Raw genomic sequence first — 25,393 nt, forward strand, 5'->3', positions numbered from 1 at the left:
TGCAATTTTGAAATAGGGTAAATTGTCAAGGCGTCAAGTAAGTCTGTCTAGGTTCAGTCGGAATTTTGAATGCAAGTCCGAAATTTTGCCTAAGTGTTAATGATGGAATTGTGAATTTTGTCCAGGTGATTTTGACCAAATTTTGGAAATTTTGATAATTGATCCCAGGCATCGGAAATGGCTTAATTTTGCCTTGTGAAGTGATTGAGGTCCTAAAATCTTGATATTCTGGCCTATGGAGGTAAAATCGCTCCTGTCCCTCAGCCAGGGACCAAGGCGAAAATCATAATTTTGTGCATCTTGGTTATTAATTTGTTTCATTTGTCTTATGCAGGGTCGCCAGGAGATGCAGTTGAACGTGAATTGAAAGTTTTGAAGATTTTGAGTTTTACAAATGGCAAATTTTTGAAGTTTGAGGCCAAATCGCTCCTGTCCTTCAGTCAAGGACCAGGGCGAAATGACTCACTTGGACCATTTTGACCTCATTTTGATCAAATTGAAGCGTCAAGGACGTAATGGAAGGTGAAATCAACATGATAGAGCGCCAGGATTGAGTCGTTTGCAATGAAAAGTTGAACATTTGCCCTCAAGGACAAAAATCGCTCCTGTCCCTCACTGAAGGACCGGAGCTTGTTTCTCAAAATTTCACTGTCCTTGCAGGTCAAGACGATTTTTGGATTGGAGGGAGGCATGTTTTGTCCATTGAATATAATTTGAAGAAATTTGCAAACAAGGAAATGTGCCAGGAACAAAAATCGCTCCTGTCCCTCACTGAAGGACCGGAGCTTGAAATCCAAAATTGCCTTGTCCTTGAAAGATTTGAATGATTTCGCGATTTGAGAAGAACAAAGGAAGTACATCTTATCAGTTGAATATAACTTGAAAGTAACATCATGAGGAAAATTGGCCCTAGAAGCAAAATCGCTCCTGTCCCTCTGCCAGGGGCCAGGGCGAATTTTAGTGATAGCTCCCGTCCCTCTCTCAGGGACCAGAGCGATTTTCCTTATAAGACAAGTTTTGGGCGAAGATCAAGTGAGTGTTAAGTTTGAGGCAAGCAAAGGGGGCGTAACGAATCCATTGAAGATAATTTGAAGATTGCAAGACGCCAAGAGAAGCTCATATTGTCCTAGGTGCTCCTGTCCCTCTCCAAGGGACCAGAGCGATTTCTTCCTTAGGCAAATTTCTCGCCAAGTTGAAATGAATTCTATGTCAAAGGTGAATGAAGGAGAACATAATGAGCCCATTGAAAATAAGTTTGAAGGTTGGCAAAGCACGAATGAGCCTACAAGTGAAAGTTCGCTCCTGTCCCTCAGCCAGGGACCAGGGTGAAATCAAGGTTATTTAATAGTCCCTCCAAGTTTAAAATCACTTCAAGTCAAGGTACAAGGGGGCAATGATGTTTGGAACGCCTCGAAGAGAAATGAAGTTGCAAAGACCGCAAAATGTGATGAAACTACCCAAGTTCGCTCCTGTCCCTCTCCAAGGGACCAGAGCGAAATAGTCAGATATGCTTAAACTTTGAAGGCCACGTTCGTTTCAAATGTTCAAGAAGGAATAAAGAACATCATTTTACGCCTTGAAGACAATTTGATATCAATATGATGAAGGATTTGCACCATAGACTAAAATTCGCTCCTGTCCTCCAGTCAAGGACCAGGGCGATATTCATTAAACTAGTCATTTCCTTCCAAAAACCACGTCAAGGCGAGGTCGCACAAGGTCGAAAATGTTTTTGAGAAGATGATAAGCAAGGAACCAAACGTCAAAAGGTGACCAACTTGAGCAAAGAGGCAAGTTCGCTCCTGTCCTTCAGTCAAGGACCAGGGCGATATTCATAAAATCAATCATTTTCTTCCAAAGATCACATCAAAGCAAAGTTACACAAGGTTGAAAATGTCATTTGAAAGGTGATGAACAAGGAGTTAAGGTTAAAAGATGACAAATTTGAGCTAGGATTCAAAGTTCGCTCCTGTCCCTCATCAAGGGACCAGGGCGATAAACACTCAAATATCAAATTTGCCTTGTAGAAGACAAGTAAGTATGCGTGGAATGAAAGAATAAAGTTGTTACTTGCCTTGTGATATAAATTAGTGATTAAAGAGGCGAAGACCAAGGAGTAAATGCAAAGTTCGCTCCTGTCCCTCACTAAAGGACCAGGGCGATAATGATCTTAAGAGGCATTCATCTACAAAATTGAATAAATCAAGCTCGAGATTCCCAATGTAGATGCCAGTTTCAACGTAGAGGAAGTGATTTTAAACGTAAAAGGCGAGAAATTCAAGAGCAAAATGCTAAATCGCTCCTGTCCCTCTCCGAGGGACCAGAGCGATATGGTTTGTATCCCTTACATCTCCCATGTTTTTGGCGCTAACATCATTTTCAAATTGCATTAAATGCTAAATTTCGATAAATGTTGGTATTTTTTTTAATTAAAATTAGCATTTAATGGGTGCGCACAAGACATTTAATTAATTAATTTTGCCTTTAAAAATCGAAACTATTAAATACGAAGGCATTAAATTAATTAATTATTATTTTAAATAAATAAATTGGGGCGCTTGGGTTTTATTTTCCATATTTTAACAAAGTCGGCCTTGATTTTTATTTAAAATTTGTTTTTTTAATTGCCTTATTTCCAAAAGTCGGCCTATGGGAGATTAAGGAGGTAAGCGCTTATATAAAGGGGGTGTGATATGGCATTTTAAAACATCATTCAATCATCCTTTGCATGCGATTTGGAGAAGACAATTACAAGGTGCGAATTTCATCAAGGAGAGGTGTGAAATTTCCATTCAAAGGGGAGTGTGAACTTGGTTTGTGTTCAAGTGGAGCGAACTTGCCATCAAGACGTTGAAGACCCCAAAAGTTGGCGAAGTTGACAAGGAAGGCGCCTTTGCTAGAGGAGGATCGCATTGACACTTCAAATTTCGATTTTTGCCTAGGCGATTTCCTTATTTTGCATTTTTAGAGTTAGCTCTCAAGTGAGGTATGGCGAAGTCTTCCCTTGTCTTGAATTTTGAATGTTGATCGTCATTATCTTAAATTTTGAATTTTGAAAATTTGAATTTCTTGTAGCTCAATCGAATTTAGGAAATGATAACTCAAAGACTTATCATGAAGTTTCCTAAATTCAATCTCTAATCTCTAATCTATGTTTATACATTGCAAAATCTATTACTTATTATGAAATGTTGTGTAGGTGTTACGATGGCGACCCCGAAGGCGGGAGCATCCACCAGTCGTCCAGCCCTCATGAAGGAAGATCAAAAGACCGAAGAAGTGGAGACCAAGATCGTGTCTAAGTGGAGCAACATTGGAGATACTAACTTGGGGAACTTCAGTACAAAGAAGTTTCGGGAGGTCCCTTACATTGGCAAGCCATCACCTGTAGCAAGGAGAATAATTGAAAGTGGCATTATTAAGGCTGCCGGCTTCCCTCCAGCAATCCAGTGCCATGAGTTGATGATCGAGTGTGCTCGCCATTATGATCCACAGTCCAGATCGATCGTGTCCAAGGAGGGAAACACTTTGGCTTACCTTTCAGAGGAGGCTATAAGTGAGGCTTTTCATTTGCCAGAGCACAAAGATATGGTCTACAAAAGCATAGAAGGAGCCAGGTCCATGTACGAAGATGATCCAGACACTTGCCTAAGCATCATCAATAAGAACTGGTTACTCAAGAGTCGTACTCGCTTGAGCAAGATCCCGAACGCACCACATAGGATTGACTTCCAGGAGGAGTACAGAGATTTGATAACAATGCTCAACCGAGTCACAGGAGCCCCTCAAGCCTTCTATTTCGAGAAGTGGATGTTCTACTTCATCCAAGTGATAGTTCAAGGAAAAGGAACAATTCATTGGGCTAGAATGATTAGCCATTGCTTGGACGTACAGTTAAGGAGGTTGAAGGCTACCAAGTCTTTCCACATGAGTTCATACATCATATATGCCTTGGTCAGGAGCTTTGAGTACGCAGGATTACCTCACAGAGGAGTGATTGGAAGAGGACCCGGCGAGGTTAGAGTCTGTGATTCCTATGTTCACTTGCATCATCCGCCAGGAAGTAACTACAAGTTAGTTAATGATACCTTCACGATGAACATCACCAGGACGTTGCAAGGCGGAATTCACAATAGGCTATCACAGGATGCACAAGAGCTAATAAAGAGGTATGGTGCTTGGTTCATCCAATTTCCGAAATTTACTTATATTAGAGTTCATGGATGTCCTTCACCTCCATACATGTTGCCGAGATATCCGACAGACAGAATAGTGTTACTTGAGGTAACAAGACAGTTGGCAGCTTATGTGAAGGCATTCAGACACAGACATGGAAATGGAGTTCCTGTGCCTATCATACTAGGAAATTCAGTTGAGGTATGTCCTAATGCTCTAGCCATGGATGATGCAGAGGAGTTAGCTTTATATTCATTTTCATTCTTTGCTTTGAGAGAGAGTTTTGATCCTTATGGGAATATAGAGGAGACAGTCGGAAGAAAATATAAGCATGAGTTTCAGATAGAGGACTTTATGATGAATCTCTTAGATGATCTTGAAGTGAAAAGAAAGATGCATTCCAGACTACCTTTGGACTTCATCAGGAAATGCAAAATTTACAGAGTGGCCGACCAAGCTCAGGACAGTGGCAGACATCTCCAATCATCTTATGATCGAGAAAGCAAATCAGTGAGGCTAGATTGGAATGAACCCGAGATTGTGGATCTAGATGCTTTGATGGCTCCAATTTTGTTTTGTACTCCCAGATGGGTTGATGTGCAGTATCAGAAGTTGAGAGAACAAGGCATATCTATGACTTTTACTTTGGAAGAAAAACCAGCTGAAGGTGGAGCAAGTGTAAGTGAAGGTAATCTTAATACCAGAAGCGCAAGTGAAGGCAACCTCCGAAGTGTAAGTGAAGGCAATCCCCATCCTAGAGGCTCAAAGAGAAAAGAGAGGCCTGAGAAAAGAGAATCCTCCAAGAAGAAGCAAGAGGCCAACCGAGATCGTTCATCCGGCACATCTTCTCGACAAGAGAAGAGGACACTTGAAATGGAGGAGTCTATGGAATCAATGGTACAGAACGATAAACAGGAAGAAGGACAGGCAACTCAATGCTCATCAAACCAATCTCTCCAAGTCAATGAGCTACATGAAGACAAGAATGATAACGAAGTGACATCTCCTCTCAGAGAAGAAGAAACATTGCTTAAGGAGATACAAGTTAGAGAAACAAGATCCGCCATTCCAGATTGGTTAAAGGAGAGACTGACAAGGGTGATTGTAATTGAGGACGAAGATAATGTGATTGATTTAGAGAGCCTTGTCGGAAATTCTCAGGAAATGACAGAAAGGAGGAAGGCCACTAAAATGTCCAAGATGATCAGAGATGAGACAGGATCCAGGAAATTACAGATAGCTACAACAGCAGTGGACAAGTATGAGGGTGAAATCCTTGCAGAGGAATATGATGTAGAGACATTTGAGCTCGGTCCACTCACAGCCGAACAGACACTGGATGAGGCCACCGATTCATTTGAAGCATTGAAAGACAAGCTTAGGGAAGAAATGGAGAAAAATAGAAAGCTTGAGAGAGAGGTCGGTGCATGGAGAACATATTTCAGCCATCTCAATCAGCCTTTGGGACGTCAGGATCCAGCAAGATCACCCGTACAGGCACTTCCCCTTCAATCAATTGGTGAGGCAGAGAGAGTCAGGAGTTTGGTCCAGCTTATGAGCTCTTGGATTGACAAGTCTCATACAGTTGCTATGGAATTTGCAACAAGGATGATGCAAACTATTCACCGAGCTATCCAGGTTCTTGAGATCATCCACAATTTGATGATAACGGTAGCCGCCTTTGCTCATACTAAAGATGTTATCATTCCTGTCCTGCAAGTAATCAGACAAACATCAAGAAAAGTCCTAGCACAAGAAAAGATAGTGGATGGTGGACCTCATAGTTTACTTCAGTGGTCGACTTTACTCCAGATGAAGGAAGTTCTCTTTGAGGACATTAGTACTAGATGCAATCATGTTGAGGAGGTTATCCACCCGATCCAAGATAGAGTGTTTGAGGTACTACGTACCATTCTTGGCAGGAGGATTGAAGTTGAGACAGATGTGGATTTGCAGGAATTAGAAGAAAGAGTCAAGGTCATCTTTTGCAAAGATGAAAATGTTATTACAGATGAGCAACGGGATCAGATGTTTGCTACCATGCTCCTGATTGAGAAGACCAAAGAACTTGAACCTGAATGGGACGCTGCTCTTCTCAAGGCTTTCGATCAAGTCATCCACTTGGAAGAACGAATGAGGAATCTTCCCGAGTTTCCAATTGCTGAGATCGAAGGAATCGTATCCAGATTCATTGCATATGCTAAGAAGGAGCATTGAAAAGGGAATAAGATTCTAGAAGAAAGGTTGTTATAGATGACATGGCACCTTAATTGTCATTGGTCTATGTCTCCTAGATTTTTGTGCCAAAATTTAATATTTGGCTATGCATTTAATATTGTTCAGTAAAAAGGGGACTATTTGTAATAAACCCTAATTAGGGTTTAGGTGTCATAATCTTGGCCATTGATCTTCTTTTTTGATCTGGACCGTTCATTGTAATTGAGGATGCTATATATACCCTCATTTCTTTTCATTTTGCATATAGAGAAACTAGAAACTAGAGATTAGATATCAGCATTAGTGATTAGAGATTAGCAATTTGATAGAAGCAAGTATTTTGTAGCAAGATTGAGCTTTGAAGAAGGAATTTCAAACAATTGTTGTTCATGATGGCTTTGAGATCAATAAAATATTGAAGTTATGGTGTTTTATTGCAATTCTTGTGGTCATCTTCATGGTTGTTCGTTTTCTTGAATCATTCTCAATCAAAGTAGTGTTTTAATTTGGAGGACAAAGTGTTGGACTTGATCGTTGGTGAGATTCACTTTCCAAACCACTAGCTTCTTGCTGATTGTAGGAACACCTTGCGTGGTCAACTGGAGAAACTTGAAATCACTTAAACCTTCAATCGTTGTTGTATCTTGGATATGTGCCTTTATGGTAGTGTCTATGATCCTTGAGGAATTGAAGAAATCATTTGTTACCTTAGAAGATCGCATCAATTTCAATTGAGTTGTTACTTTATGGCAATATTGAAGTTGGTAGAATCTTGCCAAGTCTCGTCCACATTGAGTCATTCTTAGGATTAGATTAGACTTTATCTCTTGCAAGCCCTACTCTTTTGATCTTTTTTGAGAACTTGTTAGTATTAGGAAATCCTGTTCCTGCAGTTCGGATTTGGCGTAAGATCCCTTGATGAAACAGCAATCACAACGACCACTGGTGCTTATCCACACGTAGAGACCCTACTTAAAAGAACATTGAAGTCACCCTAACTGATCCTTCTTGCGATATCTTCAGCAGTTAGAGATTTTATTCAAGAGAGGATAAGGTACCCTTGGGTATTTTATTCTGTGTATGATTGTGTACAAAATACACGTCAACAGGACCTCTTGGCTTAGGGGGGTTAAATTGTTGTCATGTGGGATCCTCAACCCTCCTCGACACCCTAACCTCTCCAGTGGTGCGCTCAGTAGCAGTTCAAACTTTTGGTGTAGTAGCAGCTGGTTTGTGCTAAAACACTTTCATCAACAATAAAATTCAAATGAAATTTGGTAAGGAAAAAAAAATGAAAAAGTTTTGGAAAAAAATTCGCAGGGAGCGGTGCTGATATAATACATATAGTACTTGAAAAATTATTTTTAAAAAGTTAAAGATGTATAACTGTTACACTGTATAAGCCTAATGAATTGGTAAAGTTTAGTTTAAACTTAAACACATTGCAATGATTGCATCGAACTAGTAATAATAAATTATAAAAATAGACATTGGAATGAGAATTTTCAAAATTTCTGATTTCATAATCATGATTCATCAAAACTAAAATTAAGTTATCAGATTCAACAATGTTCAAACTTCAGAAACAAAATAGTAAATACTAGAATCTAGATAGTAATAGTCGGTGGCTAATAGTCTAGACTCTAGAAGTAGAGTCTAATCATCCCCAAGCTCCTCGCCAATCTCCTCATCACTCGAACTATTGGACCCCACATGCTTAAGCTCATCTATACCAATACCAAGCGGCCCTGTCTGTGTATCATCGTTATTAATTTGTGCTAGCTCTTCTGGTTCTACATCCCATCTGGCTGTTGGATTCTCCTTGTACGTAGATGTGTTGCGGTCAATGAGATGCAGGGCACTATGTATTGTCACAAGCTTCTTTGTCCTCCTAGAAGTAAGCCTGTTCCTCTTAACGGAGTGGATGAAATTGTAAGTAGACTAGGTATAGAAAACGAATGGCTAGTCAAAGATTGCCCATGCATAGCCCACCACAACTTGGGGTCCTCCTGTGACATAATCTCTAGATCTATCTTTGTTGCCTCTAAATATGCTCAAAGAGTGGCAAATTTTGTCCACTCAGTATGAATCTGGCTAGCCTCTCTAGAACCATACATTTTGTCAATAAATATGCTCAAATAGTGGCAAATTTCCTCCACTCGGTACGAATCTGGCTAGTCTTTTGCCTTCATGAATCTTTCCTTCACCTCAGCATCCTCTATAGGTGTAATTCTGCCGGGCCTTTGCACATACCACTTTGGGTTCAATGCCTAGGCAGCCATGTGTAAGGGAGTTTTGAGCTTCTCCCATCTATGCTGAATGATCAGTTGAATATGCTCGATGTAGAATTGTAACTTGGGGTCCTTCTCTTGCACAACATCCTTCACTCGACCAAGGACAAAATTGATGCACTCATACACCTCTCCAAGTGAAGGTGCATTAGAATCCTCATTTCTAAAAACTGTGAAGACTGGAGCAATGATTGAGACAATATATTTGGCGTCAGCCCAAAAGACATCATTCTTCATCACCTCCTTCACCCTCAACCCTTGCTGTGTCTTCAACTCAAGCCTCCTGTGTTGATGTGTAGCTAGGTCGGATCCCTTCTAGGGCCAGCCTAGTACACCTAATGGCTAATTGGCCTGTCGGCCTTAGCCATGTTTGCTATCACATTTTGTTACATAAATTCTTGTTTAGGTCTGGTCCTATTTGGGCGGTGTATGTAACTTGCAAATATGAAAATTGGGTGAGACCCATAATGTAACTTGTAATAGGTCAAGACCTATATGTGTAACTTGTAAATCATAATGTAACTTGTGATTCTTGGCGCCAAAATTATGCAAGGCTGACTAGAGACCTATAGAAGGCATTGACACCTATATATGCAAGGTGATTTGAGGTCAAATCACAATCAGATCAGCGAATCATCTATCTCTCTAATGTGCGACTTACCTCTGCACATCAACCAGCAAGCTATCTACTATTGGCGAATCATCTTCAGCGAGTTATATATGCTATTCAGGCTAGCGATCTGCCCTCTGCTTTCTAATCAGCAAACATTACAAGCGAATTGATATCTCCAGTCAAGCGAATTCTGTCTAAGGCTGGTGGTCCATCTTCCTTACTGGGTGAACTATCATTCGGGGCTGCCGAACCTGCTATGCACTACTGAATTCTTGTTCATGCTGAGCGACCTCTCTCCAAGACAAGCGAACTCCAATATATGATCTGCAATCTGCCTTCTGGGTGGTGACATCTAGTCTGATCAGATCTATATATCAGATAAGTTATTGTGTGCCCTAAGAAGGGTTAAGATTGTAATCTGCTACTGTGTTTATCCTAATCTGATCTGAGACATTCTTGCTGGGTTTTTCACCTCCAAGAGGGAGGTTTTCCCAGGGTATCACTGTGTTATGTGTGTTGCATTTGTTATTTTCTGTTTACTGTTATCAATCTGATCCTAAAATTAACATGGTATCAGAGCTTGGTTCGAATTGGTTGTGATCAGATTGATAGTAGTTTGTTTCAGCTCTCCTTCTACACACAAGATGGTGGTGAGCATGCCAACCATAAAGGCTTATCTTTTGACGCACGTGGTGCCCATAAATCATGGTGGAGGGGAACAATGTCATCTTGCATGATGCAATATTAATATCACCTTGGCTAGTTATCTCTGTTTCCATGCTGGACAACCTCGTGTAATTCCATTCATGGGAGTAGCCATGATGGACCCACCCTTTGGGAGTAGCCATGGTGGTTGTGTTCATTTGCATTTTCATGGGAGTAGCCATGATGGTTGTCACTATGTGACTTGGTTATTCAGAAGGAATCCTCCCTAGCTAAGAGGGAGTGTTGATGTGTAGCTAGGTCGGATCCCTTCTAGGGCCGACCTAGTACACCTAATGGCTAATTGGCCTGTCGGCCTTAGCTATGTTTGCTATCACATTATATTGTCGTACCTCCCTGGTGAATTATCAGAGATTACTTTGATCAGTACAACAAAATATGTACTGATACATCAGGATTTTTTAGTTTGCATCTTTAGAGCAACCATTGGTGGTCTAAGTTTTGTTTCTTGTATGACTGCATTTATATCTGGTATGGATTTAAGAATGGAGGATTTGTTCCATGATTATGAAAGCTCATTTCTTGAGCAGTGTTCTATGGTTATGACTTATGTCCATTGCCAGATAGAGTTTATTGTGGACTAATTATTTCTCATGTTTGAGGGATTTTAAGGAATTTGTTATAATATAAATTGTAAATGTGATCTTTTCTATCTTTTGTTTGATTTTTCTCTTGACCATACTAATGTTTTCCATTTTGTTTAGTTCATTCCTCTAATGTTTGGAAATTCTTGAGTGCAATTTATTTTCCTTATGGAAGGTTATGGATGGGTAGGTTTTTTCTATGTACAAGATCTTCGTGGTTTCAATATGTTGTAGGTAAGCATGATGTTTTAGAATCTCCTGACTTTGGTAGGCTTGGTTCTAAATTTTTGACTGTAATAGGACATATCCTAAAAATTATTTGTTAGTTTGCTCTGTTTAGTTAAGTTCTATTCTAGATGGTTTTATGTTGAGTAAAAAAAACTGAATTTTAACTATTCTTTTGCATTATAGGTGGAGAAATATCTTGCTAAAAATGGGATAGAAATACGGAATTACGAGGTAATAGTATCAGATTTGGATTTGCTTTCATCTGGTCCATTGTTGGGATCTACAAAAAATGGAGTTCTGGAGGAGCCTACAAATCTGGAGGATAAAAGGGATAAGGATACAGAACATGAGGAGAAAGAAGGAGTTCAAAGTGACCCATCTGAAAATGAAGCAACAAAAGAGAAACATAATCTAATATGGATTGACCCGGCATCATGCTGTTTTGCTTTGTACACAAGGTTGCCATCTCATCGGGTGCTGCTGCAACAGTCACCTCTAGCTCTATCAAAAGCCTTAAAGGTTAGCCTTCTTCAACCAGTTACTTTATTTAGCCTCATTTTCTTTTTAAAAGAATGGAGAAATACTGAACCAGGTATTTTACTTTGAAAATGTAAATATTGAGAATTTAGTGATAGTAGGAATCACAATAAGCTAAAATTTATCACTAGAAAAGAGTTTGCAAGAAAATTCATTTTTCTTGGATGGATGTCTTATTACAGAATTAAATGCATTGATACAATTTCAGTTGGATCTTATTCTCTGATTGCAAGATTAAGTGAAGTATATCTGTGAACCGTATAATTGTCATTATTCATGTGTTTGAGCTGTTGGCAATATTATAACTGTATCAGTCAGCGTCAATTGATAATATTCATGGCCTTGTCACTTACTAAATGTAGCAACTTCAAAGTTTTGAAATCAACGATTCTTTGTCCCATTTTAATAATGCTATAGATAAGGCTTTATATTTTTTCTTGTTTGGAAGTTTATATTACACCTTAAATATTATACTTGGTGAAGAGAAATTATATGTTAGGGGGTGAAGAAATTAAAGTTGGTTAATTGATATGATTAGTAATAATTATTTAATCTTGTTTGTTAGTGATCTTAGGGGGTTAGTCTACCCTCAGAAGTTGTTTATGAAGGCTATAATAGGTTAAGAAATATAGGGGATTTGAGCATGAAAATAGCGTATACTCCAAAATAACAGGAGCACAACTACCCATCGGCATTGTATAAATGTCTCTTATTTGATCAATAAAGTTATTTTGGTACATTGGTTGATAATAAAATGTGATTGTTTTTATAATAAACTCCTCTGTTTTTCTAGCTGAAAGTGGAAGATATGTCATTGTCTTGAAAGATTTTTTCTAACCTATGTTACCCTGAGTTTCCAGGACGGGATGATGGGGAAATGGCTTTCCGGGACATTTTTTTTTGCCATTTTTTGGGGATGGAGGGGATGGCTATATAAAAAATAGGGAAAATTTAAAATATATAGGGAAATTTCAAATATATTCATATGATAACAATGCAACATTGATAAAACTAAAATTTAAATCATTCATCATTTACATTATACATAGCAATTGAGTTGAAGACTTGAAATGAGAGTTCAAATGGGAGTTGAAATTCATAAACTTATGTACACTTATAAATATAATTCATTGAATCTGGAATCACTGTCAATATGCATGTAATTATATGAATATCAAAATTTTCAAAGGCTGCAAGTTTAAACAAAATGATATACCAACGAACAAAGTTTGTTTTGTTTGTATTTTTCATGTTACATGGCTCTTCAGCATTTTCAAAGCAAATCAATTTCCTTGGGACCTATACATGAAATTCAATTCAAAATGGATAGTCTGTAGTAGAATGATAAAATTTTCAACTGTGTTTGAAAACTTAAAACGATGAACCTTCTGATTAGAAGCAAGGAGGACCCACCTTTCTTTTTAACAAAATGATCAAATTCATAATTCATTAGACCTATTTGACAAGTTTCAGCAGAATATCTTATGTAAAAGAGCCTTGGTTGTTTCTTGAAATATTGATCAAACAAACCGTTAGGGGGAGCCAACTTTGATTCAAATTGAGAGATTTGATCTTGTATTGAAAAAAAATCCGTCTCTTTTAAAAAGAAATCAGCTATGCTGACCATATTTGTTCAAATCTCAAACCAAAAATCTTTTAACAGTTCAGCAAGTCAAACAGTAAGATTTAGGTGCCATTCGGTAAAGCCAGATTAAAAAAATCACCATATTACACAACAAATGAAAATTTTAGTTTTGTGAATGTTATGGTTATTTTATCAAATTGAGCCAATTTTCAGCCAAGTTGAGTTGAGTTTTTTTAGAATTCAGCAGCTGGGTGAGTTTTTAAAAAAAACTTAAAGTGCAAATTGTGGGGGACGGACAACCATCCTTGGGACGGCTGGCCGTTGCCCCCAACAGGAAACGTTTCCACAATTTTTTATTGGTTTTGGAAATGGCAAGGAAGCATCCCCTGCCATCCCCCGGTCCCAGGATAAGTTTCCGTTTCCAAAACAGCTAGAATTTTGCCGGAAACGCGGCCTTGGGTTTCATTGTTTCTAACCTAAGTTAAAGGTTTGGGTTCAGGATTGGGTTCAGAGACGCGAACCCGGTTCGTGGGTTTGGGAATTTTTATTTTTGCCTTTTGGGTTCATGGGTTGGGTTCGGCTGTACATGTGTGTGTGTGTGTGTGTGTGTGTATATTTATTTAAAGACATATACAAAATTACAAATCTTATATATTTAACAGTATGCTACTTCATCATTGATCAATGCCAAATGCCAATTAGCAAGGGCGGATTAGGGTTTTTGGCCCCATAAAGGCAAAAAAAAATTAGGTTTTTAATATAAAAAAGTCACATTTTGGTGACTTGACTGGCCCAGCCTGTGGGTTCACTTGGGTCCACGGACCCAGTTCGCGTTTGGGCCCTAAAATAGGCGAACCCGGTAACTCAAGTTCTAACAAATTTTTGTCTGTTTCATTGGTTTTTTTTGTTATGCTTTTACAGTTTTACTAGTATGCTTTCATTTGGGGATGGTGGGGGATGGCATTAAAATGATATATAAAATTAAATTTAAAAAAATTTAAAATACAAAATATCAAAATACGTAATTATAACATATACAAACCAAAAGAAGCTGAAATTCTAAGAGTTATTAAGTACAATAACAATTCATTGATTCAATAATCCATTTAATAAACTGCTACACATAGATATAATATGAAAATGATTTATATTGTAAGATGCTAGAAGATAAATATTGTATCATTGATGGTAAATAGGTACATTGAATAACAAGCTCAAAATCGGAGGCTTCTCATTTATATCTAGCAAACTGCTCTACTTCCTCTTCTCTTTGGCATTTGCAAAACAATAATGAACTTGGATTTTGGAACTAAGTTACCCCACACCACAACTTAAACATAAAATATGGTTAGCCATCATAATAGATCTATGTTACCGCAAGTTTTTAGGATGGAGAGCGTAGGGGACGGGGGGATGCGTATTGGGGTCCTTGATTTTTCAGGCCATTTTTGGGGACAACCTGGGCCGGCAATATAAAAAATAGGAAAAACTTAAAATATATATGGAAATTTTAAATATGCATATGATAACATTGATAAAGCATTCATATATACATTTCAGAACCTTAGCTACAATGAGAGTTCACAAGAGAGCAAACACAAATTCAGGATGTTTAACATGAACCAATTACCTTGTTCAGTGATGTGCATTGATTTCTATTAAAATCCACATGGTATATGTTTATGGTGCATCTCTGGTAATAATTGCTAATGTAAGTGACCATGGGTTTGCTTCTTATTAGCATCTAAGTTTGAGTAGGTTACACAAAAATGTGTATCCAAATCAATATAGTACCAACTGAAATCTTGATTTTTTATTCTTTTATATAATTATTCTAAAGGAGTGTTTCCCAAAAGGAATTCGTACAACAGTTAGTTTAAGGGCATGTTTAATAGGCAGAAAAGAGCTCCTGTAATTCATAGAACCAACTCTTATTGAAGGGCTTTAAGTAGGCCTCAAAGGTGAGATTGAAGCTTGAAAACATTTGAGAGCAGTTATAACTAATGTAGCAGAAGCTTGGGGAGAAATGACTTCGTGGTATGCAAGAGAAGAAATGATTGTATAGCAAATATGATGTATTGTATATGCTGACAACGAATGATCGAATAACAGTTATAATGATGTGAAAAACTAGGAAAGCTTTGTAGCGAGTTCATTTTTTTGTGCCATGTCAATCTGACAAAATTTTATGCTCAAGTAGTCTGAAATGAAGATGTAGACAGGCATAATGATAGTGTTGATTGAAATACAAAAAATAAGGTACTATAGTGTTAGTTTTTAGTGATCAGATTAACAATTAATGAGCAGAAAAACAAAATGCACAGAAAGAAGAACACACAACACAAATATACCCTGGGAAAACCTCCCTCTTGGAGGAAAATCCCAGCAACTAATGTCTCAGATCTGCCTTAGATTAATCACAGAAATAGGTTACAACTTTGCCCAGCTAGGGCACAAACATAAATGACACAACTTATCTGATCCTGGGACCTGAGATCAGACTTGAAGAAGTCTCCAAAATGCAGGTACTACTGCATGTAGCAGGTTCGGCAGCCTCAGAACAGCCTAGGGTGATGTTTGGTCAGCTGGTAATGAAGTTCGCCCAGCTAAGAAGAGATTCTCTTCTCCTGAATGAGATTTGCATAACATAGAATGGATTTGCCTCTCCTTGATCAGGTTCGCTGACTTCAAGATCTCAATCTGCTGTTATTGGCTAATGTCCTAATGCAAATATACTTTGCTGGAGATAAGAACAAATTTGCTGATGTATTGCAGAGATAGTTACTGAAAAAGGATTGTGAACAGTGATAAGTACTTTGTACTTATAGGTGACTTAACCTTTAATTCTTCAAGTCGGCTAGCATATATTAAATTACACTCAAATGTATTAGAGGTGGCGCCAAACTGAATTAGGTCCATACGTTATACATTAATATAGGTCATGCCCTATATGCAAGACACACAAGTTACATTAATTTGTCCAAATGGGGCCACACGTTACTTGAAGTCCTTTACATGTTACAATTATAGGGCTGACCTATAATTTACTTTACCCGCTCAAATAGAGCCCAATACAAAGTGAAATTGCTAAGGTCGAAGACCCATTAGCAATTTGGTCGACTAGGTTGGCCCAATCAAGGGATACGACCTAGGTACATTTTCAACACTCTCTCTTAACTAGGGACGATCCCTTGATCAATCAAGTCACATCGTGACTACTACCATGGCTACTCCCATGGATGAGACAAACTCATCATGGAATTTCATCCACGATACCCACCATACCTACTCGCAGAGGGTGGAATGAGGGCTCTAACCTCAGACTTCTCCCAAAGAAGAATACAACACCACCATGCCTACTTGCAGAGGGTGGAATGAGGGCTTTCACCTCAACCTTCTCTCGGAAGATTGCCTTAACCGAGGGCTTTCACCTCAATCTTCTCCCGGAAGATTGCCTTAACCAAGGATATGGCTTCCTTTGAATCTGAAACAAGCTCCCTTTGAAGCTGAAAACAACGAGCTCCCTTTGAAGCTGAATACAACAAACTCTCTCTGAAGCTGAACCTGATCGTATTATTACCAACTAAGCTATGTCTCTTAGTCTTCAACCTGTGATGCTTCCTCACAGGATGTCTCAAAGCCTTCCTCTCTTGAATACAATCATCATCTTTATGCTCCTCAGTCCGTCTTGAAAGCATTTAAGAGAGGTTACTAATCGTTCAAGACTATCATACATGATTCACTATCCAATGAATTGATAACAACATGAAAAATTCAAAAAATACTTCTCTTATAAGTTAGTTTTCAACATAACCATCCACTTAGATCACATTGAATCATCTGATGATGGCTGTGTGGCCTTCGGCCCTCGCCATCACTCAGAATCCATTCTCATCCATAAGCACTTCATAAATACTTTCGCCACAGCAGTGTGAATTTAGTTTGAAGTTTGGACACGACATGACATTAGCAATTAATAGTTGTGAATCGTTTCCCAGTCTGTATGAGTAGAGCGATAAGCCTAATAGAATTGCATTCATGCTAGTCTTCTTCAACACTTCTCTGTGCTACCTGCTCTGATATCTCAGTCTGCTAAAAAAGGATACATGATCTACCTTCAAGCTGTTAGGCTTTATAGAAGGAACCCGCTCTGATACCATGTTAGTTTTTAGTGATCAGATTAACAATTAATGAGCAGAAAAACAAAATGCACAGAAAGAAGAACACACAACACAAATATACCCTGGGAAAACCTCCTTCTTGGAGGAAAAACCAACTAATGTCTCAGATCTGCCTTAGATTAATCACAGAAATAGGTTACAACTTTGCCCAGCTAGGGCACAAACATAAGTGACACAACTTATCTGATCCTGGGACCTGAGATCAGACTTAAAGAAGTCTCCAAAATGCAGGTACTACTGCCTGTAGCAGGTTCGGCAGCCTCAGAACAGCCTAGGGTGATGTTCGCTCAGCTGGTAATGAAGTTCACCCAGCTAAGAAGAGATTCGCTTCTCCTGAATGAGATTTGCACAACATAGAATGGATTTTCCTCTCCTTGATCAGGTTCGCTGACTTCAAGATCTCAATCTGCTGTTATAGGCTAATGTCCTAATGCAAATATACTTTGCTGGAGATAAGAACAAATTCGCTGATGTATTGCAGAGATAGTTCCCTGAAAAAGGATGATGTGAACAATGATAAGTACTTTGTACTTATAGGCGACTTAACCTTTAATTCTTCAAGTCGGCTAGCATATATTAAATTACAATCAAATGTATTAGAGGTGGCGCCAAACTGAATTAGGTCCACATGTTATACATTAATATAGGTCATGCCCTATATGCAAGACACACAAGCTACATTAATTTGTCCAAATGGGGCCACACGTTACATGAAGTCCTTTACATGTTACAATTATAGGGCTGACCTATAATTTACTCTACCCGCTCAAATAGAGCCCAATACAAAGGCAAATTGCTAAGGTCGAAGACCCATTAGCAATTTCGTTGACTAGGTCGGCCCAATCAAGGGATACGACCTAGCTACATTTTCAACATATAGAAATAAGCAAGGCATAATACTATGGCAGGAGAGCAGATATGTATTAAAGAGAAACTGTCACACAGTAAATTGACAACAAGGAGCAAGAAATGGACTGGATTCTGTAGACAAGTAAAAAAACTGAATGAAAACTGTTTACAAGCCAGCCAAGTACATTGATAGAGAATATAACAAAGAGTGTTCAAACTCGGCATATATAGAGATGAAATCAAGATCAGAGATGAATCATTGCAATATTAGATTGAGAGTTCACAAAGAATATTAAAATGTTTTTTTTTTTTAAATTATAAGTTTTTTTAATTTTAAAAATGTGAAATGAATCATTGGAATATTAGATTGAGAGTTCACAAAGAATATTAAAATGGTTTTTTTTTTAAAGTTTACGAGTTTTTTTAATTGTAAAAATGTGACTTTTTGAAGGGGATGGCCAGCCATCCTTGGGATGGTTTGGGGATGTCATAGACGTCCCCAATTGTCTTGAGGATGACCGACTGTCCTATCCAGTCTCTTGTCATGTCCCTCCGTTAGTGGGAGGTTTCCTATCATTTTGCAAGTTTTAAGGATGGTTTGGGGACATCCCCTAGGTACCCCCTGCCCTCGGGGCGTCCTAGAAATGGGTACTCACCTAAAAAGGCCGATTACGAGCCTTCTGGTGTCCTTGTAATAGATTGTTCAAATCACTTACAATTAGATTCTAATGGTAGACCAATATAAATAGTCAGAAATTGGATACCCTTCAACATATGACAAGATGTAGTATAAATCAGATTCTTCAAAAACTGGATTAGGAGATTAAGGAATGGGTTGTGACATGATATCTGTTATTAAGTGAACTGCTCATTGCAATTTATGTGGTTTTTCCCTTCACTTGTTCAATGGAAAGTGACATGAACTTGTAACGATGACAGTAATCACCATGTGATGGGTGATTTTCTTCTACATTTAACAGGGGCAGCTTCCTTGTATGATTGATATTATTTTTGTTTTGGGTATTAATAATTGGGAATTATGGAAAAGAAACAAAAGGAGAAAAGAACAAAAAGAAGAAAAACAGTAGGTGGAGTAAAATCAGAGGACCATCAGGGCTACTTAGGAATGTGGGAAAAGAAAATGGTATGTGAAGACTTAAATAGAAAATCAGAGTTTAATTCCATCTATACCATTATCAAATGATTAAAGATTTGACAGTTTACATTCAATGATTCAAACAATAATATGGGGAGGAAGCTGAGGATGATTTCATATTGGACTTTAAGAACATGGAATCTATGAAGAACAGAGGAGGTATGAATTCCAACAAAATATCCTTCCTCTTTTCTCCAAAATTGAGCACAAATTTTGACTTGCTTTCCTGCACAAGGTTGCCTAAATTTGCAAAAAGTCAATTTACAATGTCGCTTCTTAAAATATAAAGGTGTAAAAACCTTTCATTTTTTATTGCAACCATTCAACTTCCTATTTTGCATTTTACAAATATAAGCAATTAATATAATATAATTAATACAAAACAATTCTGGTGCCTATGAATTTATTACAATATGAATATTATAATATAATGTTACAATGTAGTAGAAATTCAATGTTCAAATGAGTGTAACGATTATATCCTGATGGGAGCTCCAGTCCTGACCATCTTTGAAGGTGGTTGGCCTATTTTTAGCATCATGAGTCCATTGTTGATATTGTTCTAAACTATCAACTCAATCACATTTTGATTTGGGCCTTGTGAATTCTATTGGTCTTCACAGTACCCAATATATGCAAGCTTTTGAACATTAATGTGATTTGCCAAGAATTTTTGAGATTGTCTGGTACCAAGCCTCCACTGAACTGTTGGTGCTTGCAAATGAATTATTTAGGACAGAAGGATAATAATAGCTCATGGCATTAACAAAATTTGTTCTGATTTCATTGTTCATGATATTCAAAGCTCTTAATGTATTTATTAGTCCCATAGCCACTGCAGTAAAATTGGGCAGAAGATTGTAACTAAGATTCATGTATGTTAGCAGTTGTAGAGATTTCAGTCCATTTATCAATTGAAGCTTGTTGTGACTATTATCTAGATTCTCTACCCATAGTAATTGCTCCATGCAACCAATTATGGACAGTAACAGTCCATTCATCATAAACACATATTTCGTCATCTATGTGACATGAAGTGTATGCCAACAGATTTTTAGATATAATCTTGTAGCTTTGCTTTGCTGTCAGTTACATGATCAAAGAAAATCAAACTAAACTGGTCCTTATAATAGCTGGTGGATCATCATCAAATATCAATTAACTTGTTAAGCAACCATAAAAACTGATTTGCATTTATTCTTATATTTGCTAATAGTGAACCACTTGATAGTGTCTCCTGAACCATCGACCATGTCACAACTATAAGCTTTGCCCACTTAGAATCCGTCTTAATTCAAGTAGCTCCCTGAATGCCTTAATTTCCCTCTTCAACATTTCTTTGTCACTTGGATCTTTTTGGATTATAGATATCTTGGTACAATTGGGATACTATGGGAACTTATCTTGACCAATACCCATTGGAGAAAAGATTTCACTTTCCCAAGCATGTTCAATAGTCACCAATTCCCCTGTTCTTCATGCTTTGGCTGCTGTCCATATCTTGTTGCAAGACCACTGCCAATATATTTTATTTGAGGTATTTGGTTAGATAGTTTGTGTCTTGTCTCTAATTTGACATTTTGCAAGCATGCTGACTAGGGAAGTCTTAGACAAGACATTTGAATGAATTCCTCTGATCTTTATGTTTTGACACTTTCCCAATGCTTCCATGCTTCATTCACAAATTGACAAGAAAGCAGCAATCATATCATAAGATAAAATTCTTATGTCTTTTAAGATATGTTTCTACTTTCTTTCAATAGCTTCCATTCGGCATAATTTGGGAGTATATTAATACTGCAAACGTGGCAGCCTACAAACTTAAATATCATCAAGACATTTTGTCAAACAGTTTCCTACCTGCTCCGTGTTTCCTTAAGCATTCTATCAAATGATTCATGTCATTGACCACGTTTCCAGATTTTGCATACATGACTACTAGGGTGATTGCAAGTCCAACATACAATAATTATGCCTCAATGGATGCCTGTATTTTATTTTAAGTGTGGATGCTGGCAAAGGTTATGCAGACTGGTTTTACACTTGCTGGTTCAAAATCCTTTAAATAAATTTGGTGGATATCTTGACCTTGTTTAAAATTTCCCATTTTGGCATAGGTCATGAGGACAGTAGCAAAGATTGATAACTCTGGGTTTATGGCTGCCATTTTCATTTGTTTGGGACTTTTGAGAGTCTTTTCAATAGATCTATCGTGTGTATATCCTGCAACCATTGCAGCGCCAAGTGTCTACCTTTCTTTGTGACATTATGTGCAACAGGTCATGTGTCTTGTTACGTCTGTGCTTTCGTGCTTTACATTCATGGCTGCCAGGGCACTTACAACTACATTTGAAAAAATCCATTTTCAAATGTTAATGAACATACATGCCCTATTGTAAAGCTCCCACATGAGCATAGGCTTGGAGGATGTTGGCAGAGGTTGTTGAGTCTAGTATTACCAAAGAAACGAGACTCGGACTCGGCAAAAAATCGACAGGACTCGGCAAAAACTCGGCAGAACCCGGCAAAAAAACCAATTTCTAGTGATTTTTGCCTAGAGCGAGTCGGGTCAGCCTTGCCGAGTCCGAGCCACCCAGGACTCGCCGAGGGTCACTCGACCCGTGACTCGCCAAGTTTTGGCGAGTCATGGCGAGTCACGGAACTTTGGGTATTATACCCATTGGTTGAATTTGTTGAATAATTTTTAAAGCCTTTTAACAAATTCATTTTACACATATTGCAATCAATGCATTTCACAAAACTGTGTTTCATACATGATTTTGAATTAATTTTATATTAATCTTTTGCATGGTGGAGTTTTAGAAAGCTAAACTACGGCCTAAATGAAAATTTTTGGCATACAAGTATGGATGACACAAATCTCGAGGTACAATTTTCGGCATACCAAGAAAATTTCGACAAATTCAGAAAAATATGGGAAAAACCCACAAGGAATCTACATTGAAAAATTAATTCCGGCAAAAATCCGAGGGTTTCTGCAAAACCCTAGCTAGTAGAATGAAAACCCCAGGTTGTATCAGAATGCAGAGGCGAGTTTTGCAGAAAATAATAAATCTGCAACGAAAATTCAAAAATCCTTGGTGGCATACACAGGAAAATCACGTGTAGGAAGCAGAAAGAATCCTGTCGTGGATTTAAAACACCCTTCGCGCGGAAAATGGCACGCAGATCGCGAGCTGCAGGAAAAAAAATACCGACACACACAAAGAAGAAGAAACTCGACGACACAGAAGAAAATCGCGAAAAATCGTGGGTTTAAGTGTCCCGCGGGTAGCAGAAGAAGCCCTTGCAAATTGCAAAATATGCAGACAAAAATTGCGTTGCAACAAATACAAAAAAAGAGGGCGGACAGAAAAATCACGTCGGGTGCAGAGAACCCTTGATGCACAGGTTGCAGAAGAGAAAGATTGTGCGCGGCAGCAAGCACATTGCCAAACGCAGAGGAAATCACAAAACAGACGCAACGTGAAGAGAAACAGAGCGCAGGAATCAGGCCCGTGATTCTTCACACAAAACCCTCAAACGCGATTTGCAGATAATATTATTTTTGAAAAACTTTTCTAAAAAAACCCTTAAAATTTTTCTTTTGAAATTTTAGAAAAAAACGAATTTTTGATCTTTTCACTCTGATACCATATTACACAAGTAATTGGTAAATAATTGAATGAATTAAATGAATGATTGAAAGATCATTATAAAGAATTACAAAACGATGTTTCTAAAAAGAAACAATCGTAAATAGAAACAAACTAATATTTACAATAAAATACATAATTGACCATTAATAATAAATACTAAAGATATTATTCTAATAGTAGTACCTTTAGTGAGTTGCTTTTGACAAAAGTTGTAGATAACCATGGCTGCTAGTTTTCAAATGTTGTGATACAGGATTAAAATGGAGATACAAAGACTATTCTGGTCTCGACTTTGTTGGTTAGTTATGTACATGATGACCATACATATTAGTTTTCTTAGTTTCTATGATAATGGCCATAGAGGACATTGCTGGATCTATATCTATGTCACAGAAATTTATATATGACAGCTAAAATTCTTATCTGTTGTTCTTGATGCCTACAGCTTGTTAGTGCCATCATGTCTTTGTGATCTTTCATAGCACAATATTTTTCATTTTTCATTTTTCATATGCAAAATATACTTTTACTGGTTCCAAACCATTTTTTATAAATCATAATTGTAATGTTAGCCTATCATAAATGATTCAAAAGTAGTAGCAGTATGGCTGTTTTTAACAAAAGTAGCCTTCTAGGATACAGATTACATTAGAGTGTATTTGGTCCCACTTTAGCATGAACTTATTGTTTGTTGAAGTTTGTAAGTACTCAAATTGTTTGGACATCAGGGAACAGAAGTTATGCTTTGGTTTGACCAATAACATTCACATATTCGCTGTTAAGTCTAGAGATAAGGTTTGGGTCATCTTATTTTGTAATGGAGAATGTGATGATTTCCTCTGCTCGAAGTATTCAGGCTTGTTATAAAATATGCATTTGCATACGCATTATTTTCTAAAGGGATTGGGACCACCAAAATTACAACTGTCGATGTCTGTTAGCTTATCTTGACTACATGTACATATTTTATTAATTGTGTCTCGAATGTTTCTGTAAACTATCTATACTGTAAGGTTTGTCTTTGTATGGAAATACTCTGAATTGGTTAGGAAGGGTTACAACAAGGATTGGCTATTCTATTTTATTTTTTCTTATTATTTTTGTGTATTTTACAGAATCCTGTGGAGCTTGAAGGTTTAAGGAATGCTCATATACGTGATGGAGTTGCGGTTGTGAGTTATCTGTCTTGGCTTGACAGACAGGTAATTCTTTACGTTCTACTATTTGTTGAGGGGAAATATTACTTGTTTCACTTGCTCCCTGATGTCTACCCGGGGAGAAAATTGATGGAATGTATAGTTATACTTAAAGCCTGAAACTGGTTTCTGATGTGTTTTTGAAAATGGATTCTGATGTGCTGCTAAAAATTGTTACTTCACGACATGTTAGTGTTATTAGTCTATAATGATTGACATAATTTTTTGAAAGACCTGTGAAGTGAGATGGCATATTGAGGATAATCTAGACATTATCTAGGTTCGGTGCTGGCTGATATTTAGAATTCTTTTTATTTTGGAAGTCTGTCACAAAAACTAACAGAATTATGGAATAAGGGTCTCTAACTATATCAATTGTCAATTTATATTCAGAGTTTATTTGTTTGCCTGCAGTCTGGTTTCTAACAGATGCATATAGGCTAGGGTATTTCTTTTTTACTTAATGAAGTAGTAGTTGAAAGCAATATAGTAACTATGAATCCTCAGATGCAAGAGATATATGGAGCTGCTGGCTATTTTTCTGAAGTCAAGGGGACAAACAAACGGAAGTACTCGTAAGTTGCACTCATCTTGAAGATTTGCTTTCTAGGGTTTTTTGTTAGTTTGTACTATCATATGATGAAAGAGTTAAATTTTTATTTTTTTTCCTTTTTTATACCCATTTCTGTAATGTATCAGGCAACAAATCTTAAGTGCTTTGAATGACATGTTTGATAAATAACAGATATCTTTATAAAAGTCCTCTATAGGAATATCCTCTTGGAAGGGATTTGAATTTTTGAACTCTGAATCTTTTGAATATTACTTGCTATGTATGTTGATAAGTTTGAAATTTTTCCCTTTGATATAGATTGAAGCTCTGAATATGAATGTGCTCTGAACAGGTCAATTTTAAGGTATTTGGGGGGAAATTTAATCTGTTATAAACCCAGTTTTTCTGAATGAGGGTTTGGGGGCAGTGCCCTTGTGGGGTCAAGTCTTTTAAATAGATCGTGTATTATCAAGGAAAGTGTATGATCTAGTTGGATCTACATTGATCCTTGGTTTACCATCTTTAGTTTCCTTCTATAATAATTTCATGTGCGAATAAAGATAAACTTTACTCCTATACTTGGTATTCATTGTCATCTCTATTATCATGCCCTTAGACCTCAATAAAAGGTGGGAGGAGACCACAAGGTGGTCAAGATCAAGAGATTAGGCAATCTTGAAAGATTATGAGAAACACTGAGGAAAATACAACTGTACGATTTCCAAGTCAGAGCCCTTCCTAAGAATGAAGTAAAACCTGAAGCGTAAGTCGGAGTCGTAGTTGAGAAGAGAAAATGACTCTGATAAGAGAATACACAAAGGTAGAGTGGGAAGAAATAGTGAGGC

At 37.6% G+C, this 25,393-nt stretch overlaps 1 protein-coding gene across 1 annotated transcript in view; it reads left to right on the forward strand.

Annotated features, from left to right (window-relative positions):
* LOC131029205 (aminopeptidase P1) overlaps window positions 1–25,393 on the forward strand; it is a 127,301-nt gene that overhangs the window by 59,400 nt on the left and 42,508 nt on the right. The window contains exons 6-8 of the mRNA XM_057959607.2: window positions 11,016–11,351; window positions 23,915–24,001; window positions 24,503–24,570. Coding sequence (XP_057815590.2) covers window positions 11,016–11,351; window positions 23,915–24,001; window positions 24,503–24,570 — 491 coding nt within the window. The remainder of the gene's footprint in view (window positions 1–11,015; window positions 11,352–23,914; window positions 24,002–24,502; window positions 24,571–25,393) is intronic.

The sequence above is a fragment of the Cryptomeria japonica genome, chromosome 3 (genome assembly GCF_030272615.1).
Source record: "Cryptomeria japonica chromosome 3, Sugi_1.0, whole genome shotgun sequence".
Lineage (NCBI taxonomy): Eukaryota > Viridiplantae > Streptophyta > Pinopsida > Cupressales > Cupressaceae > Cryptomeria > Cryptomeria japonica.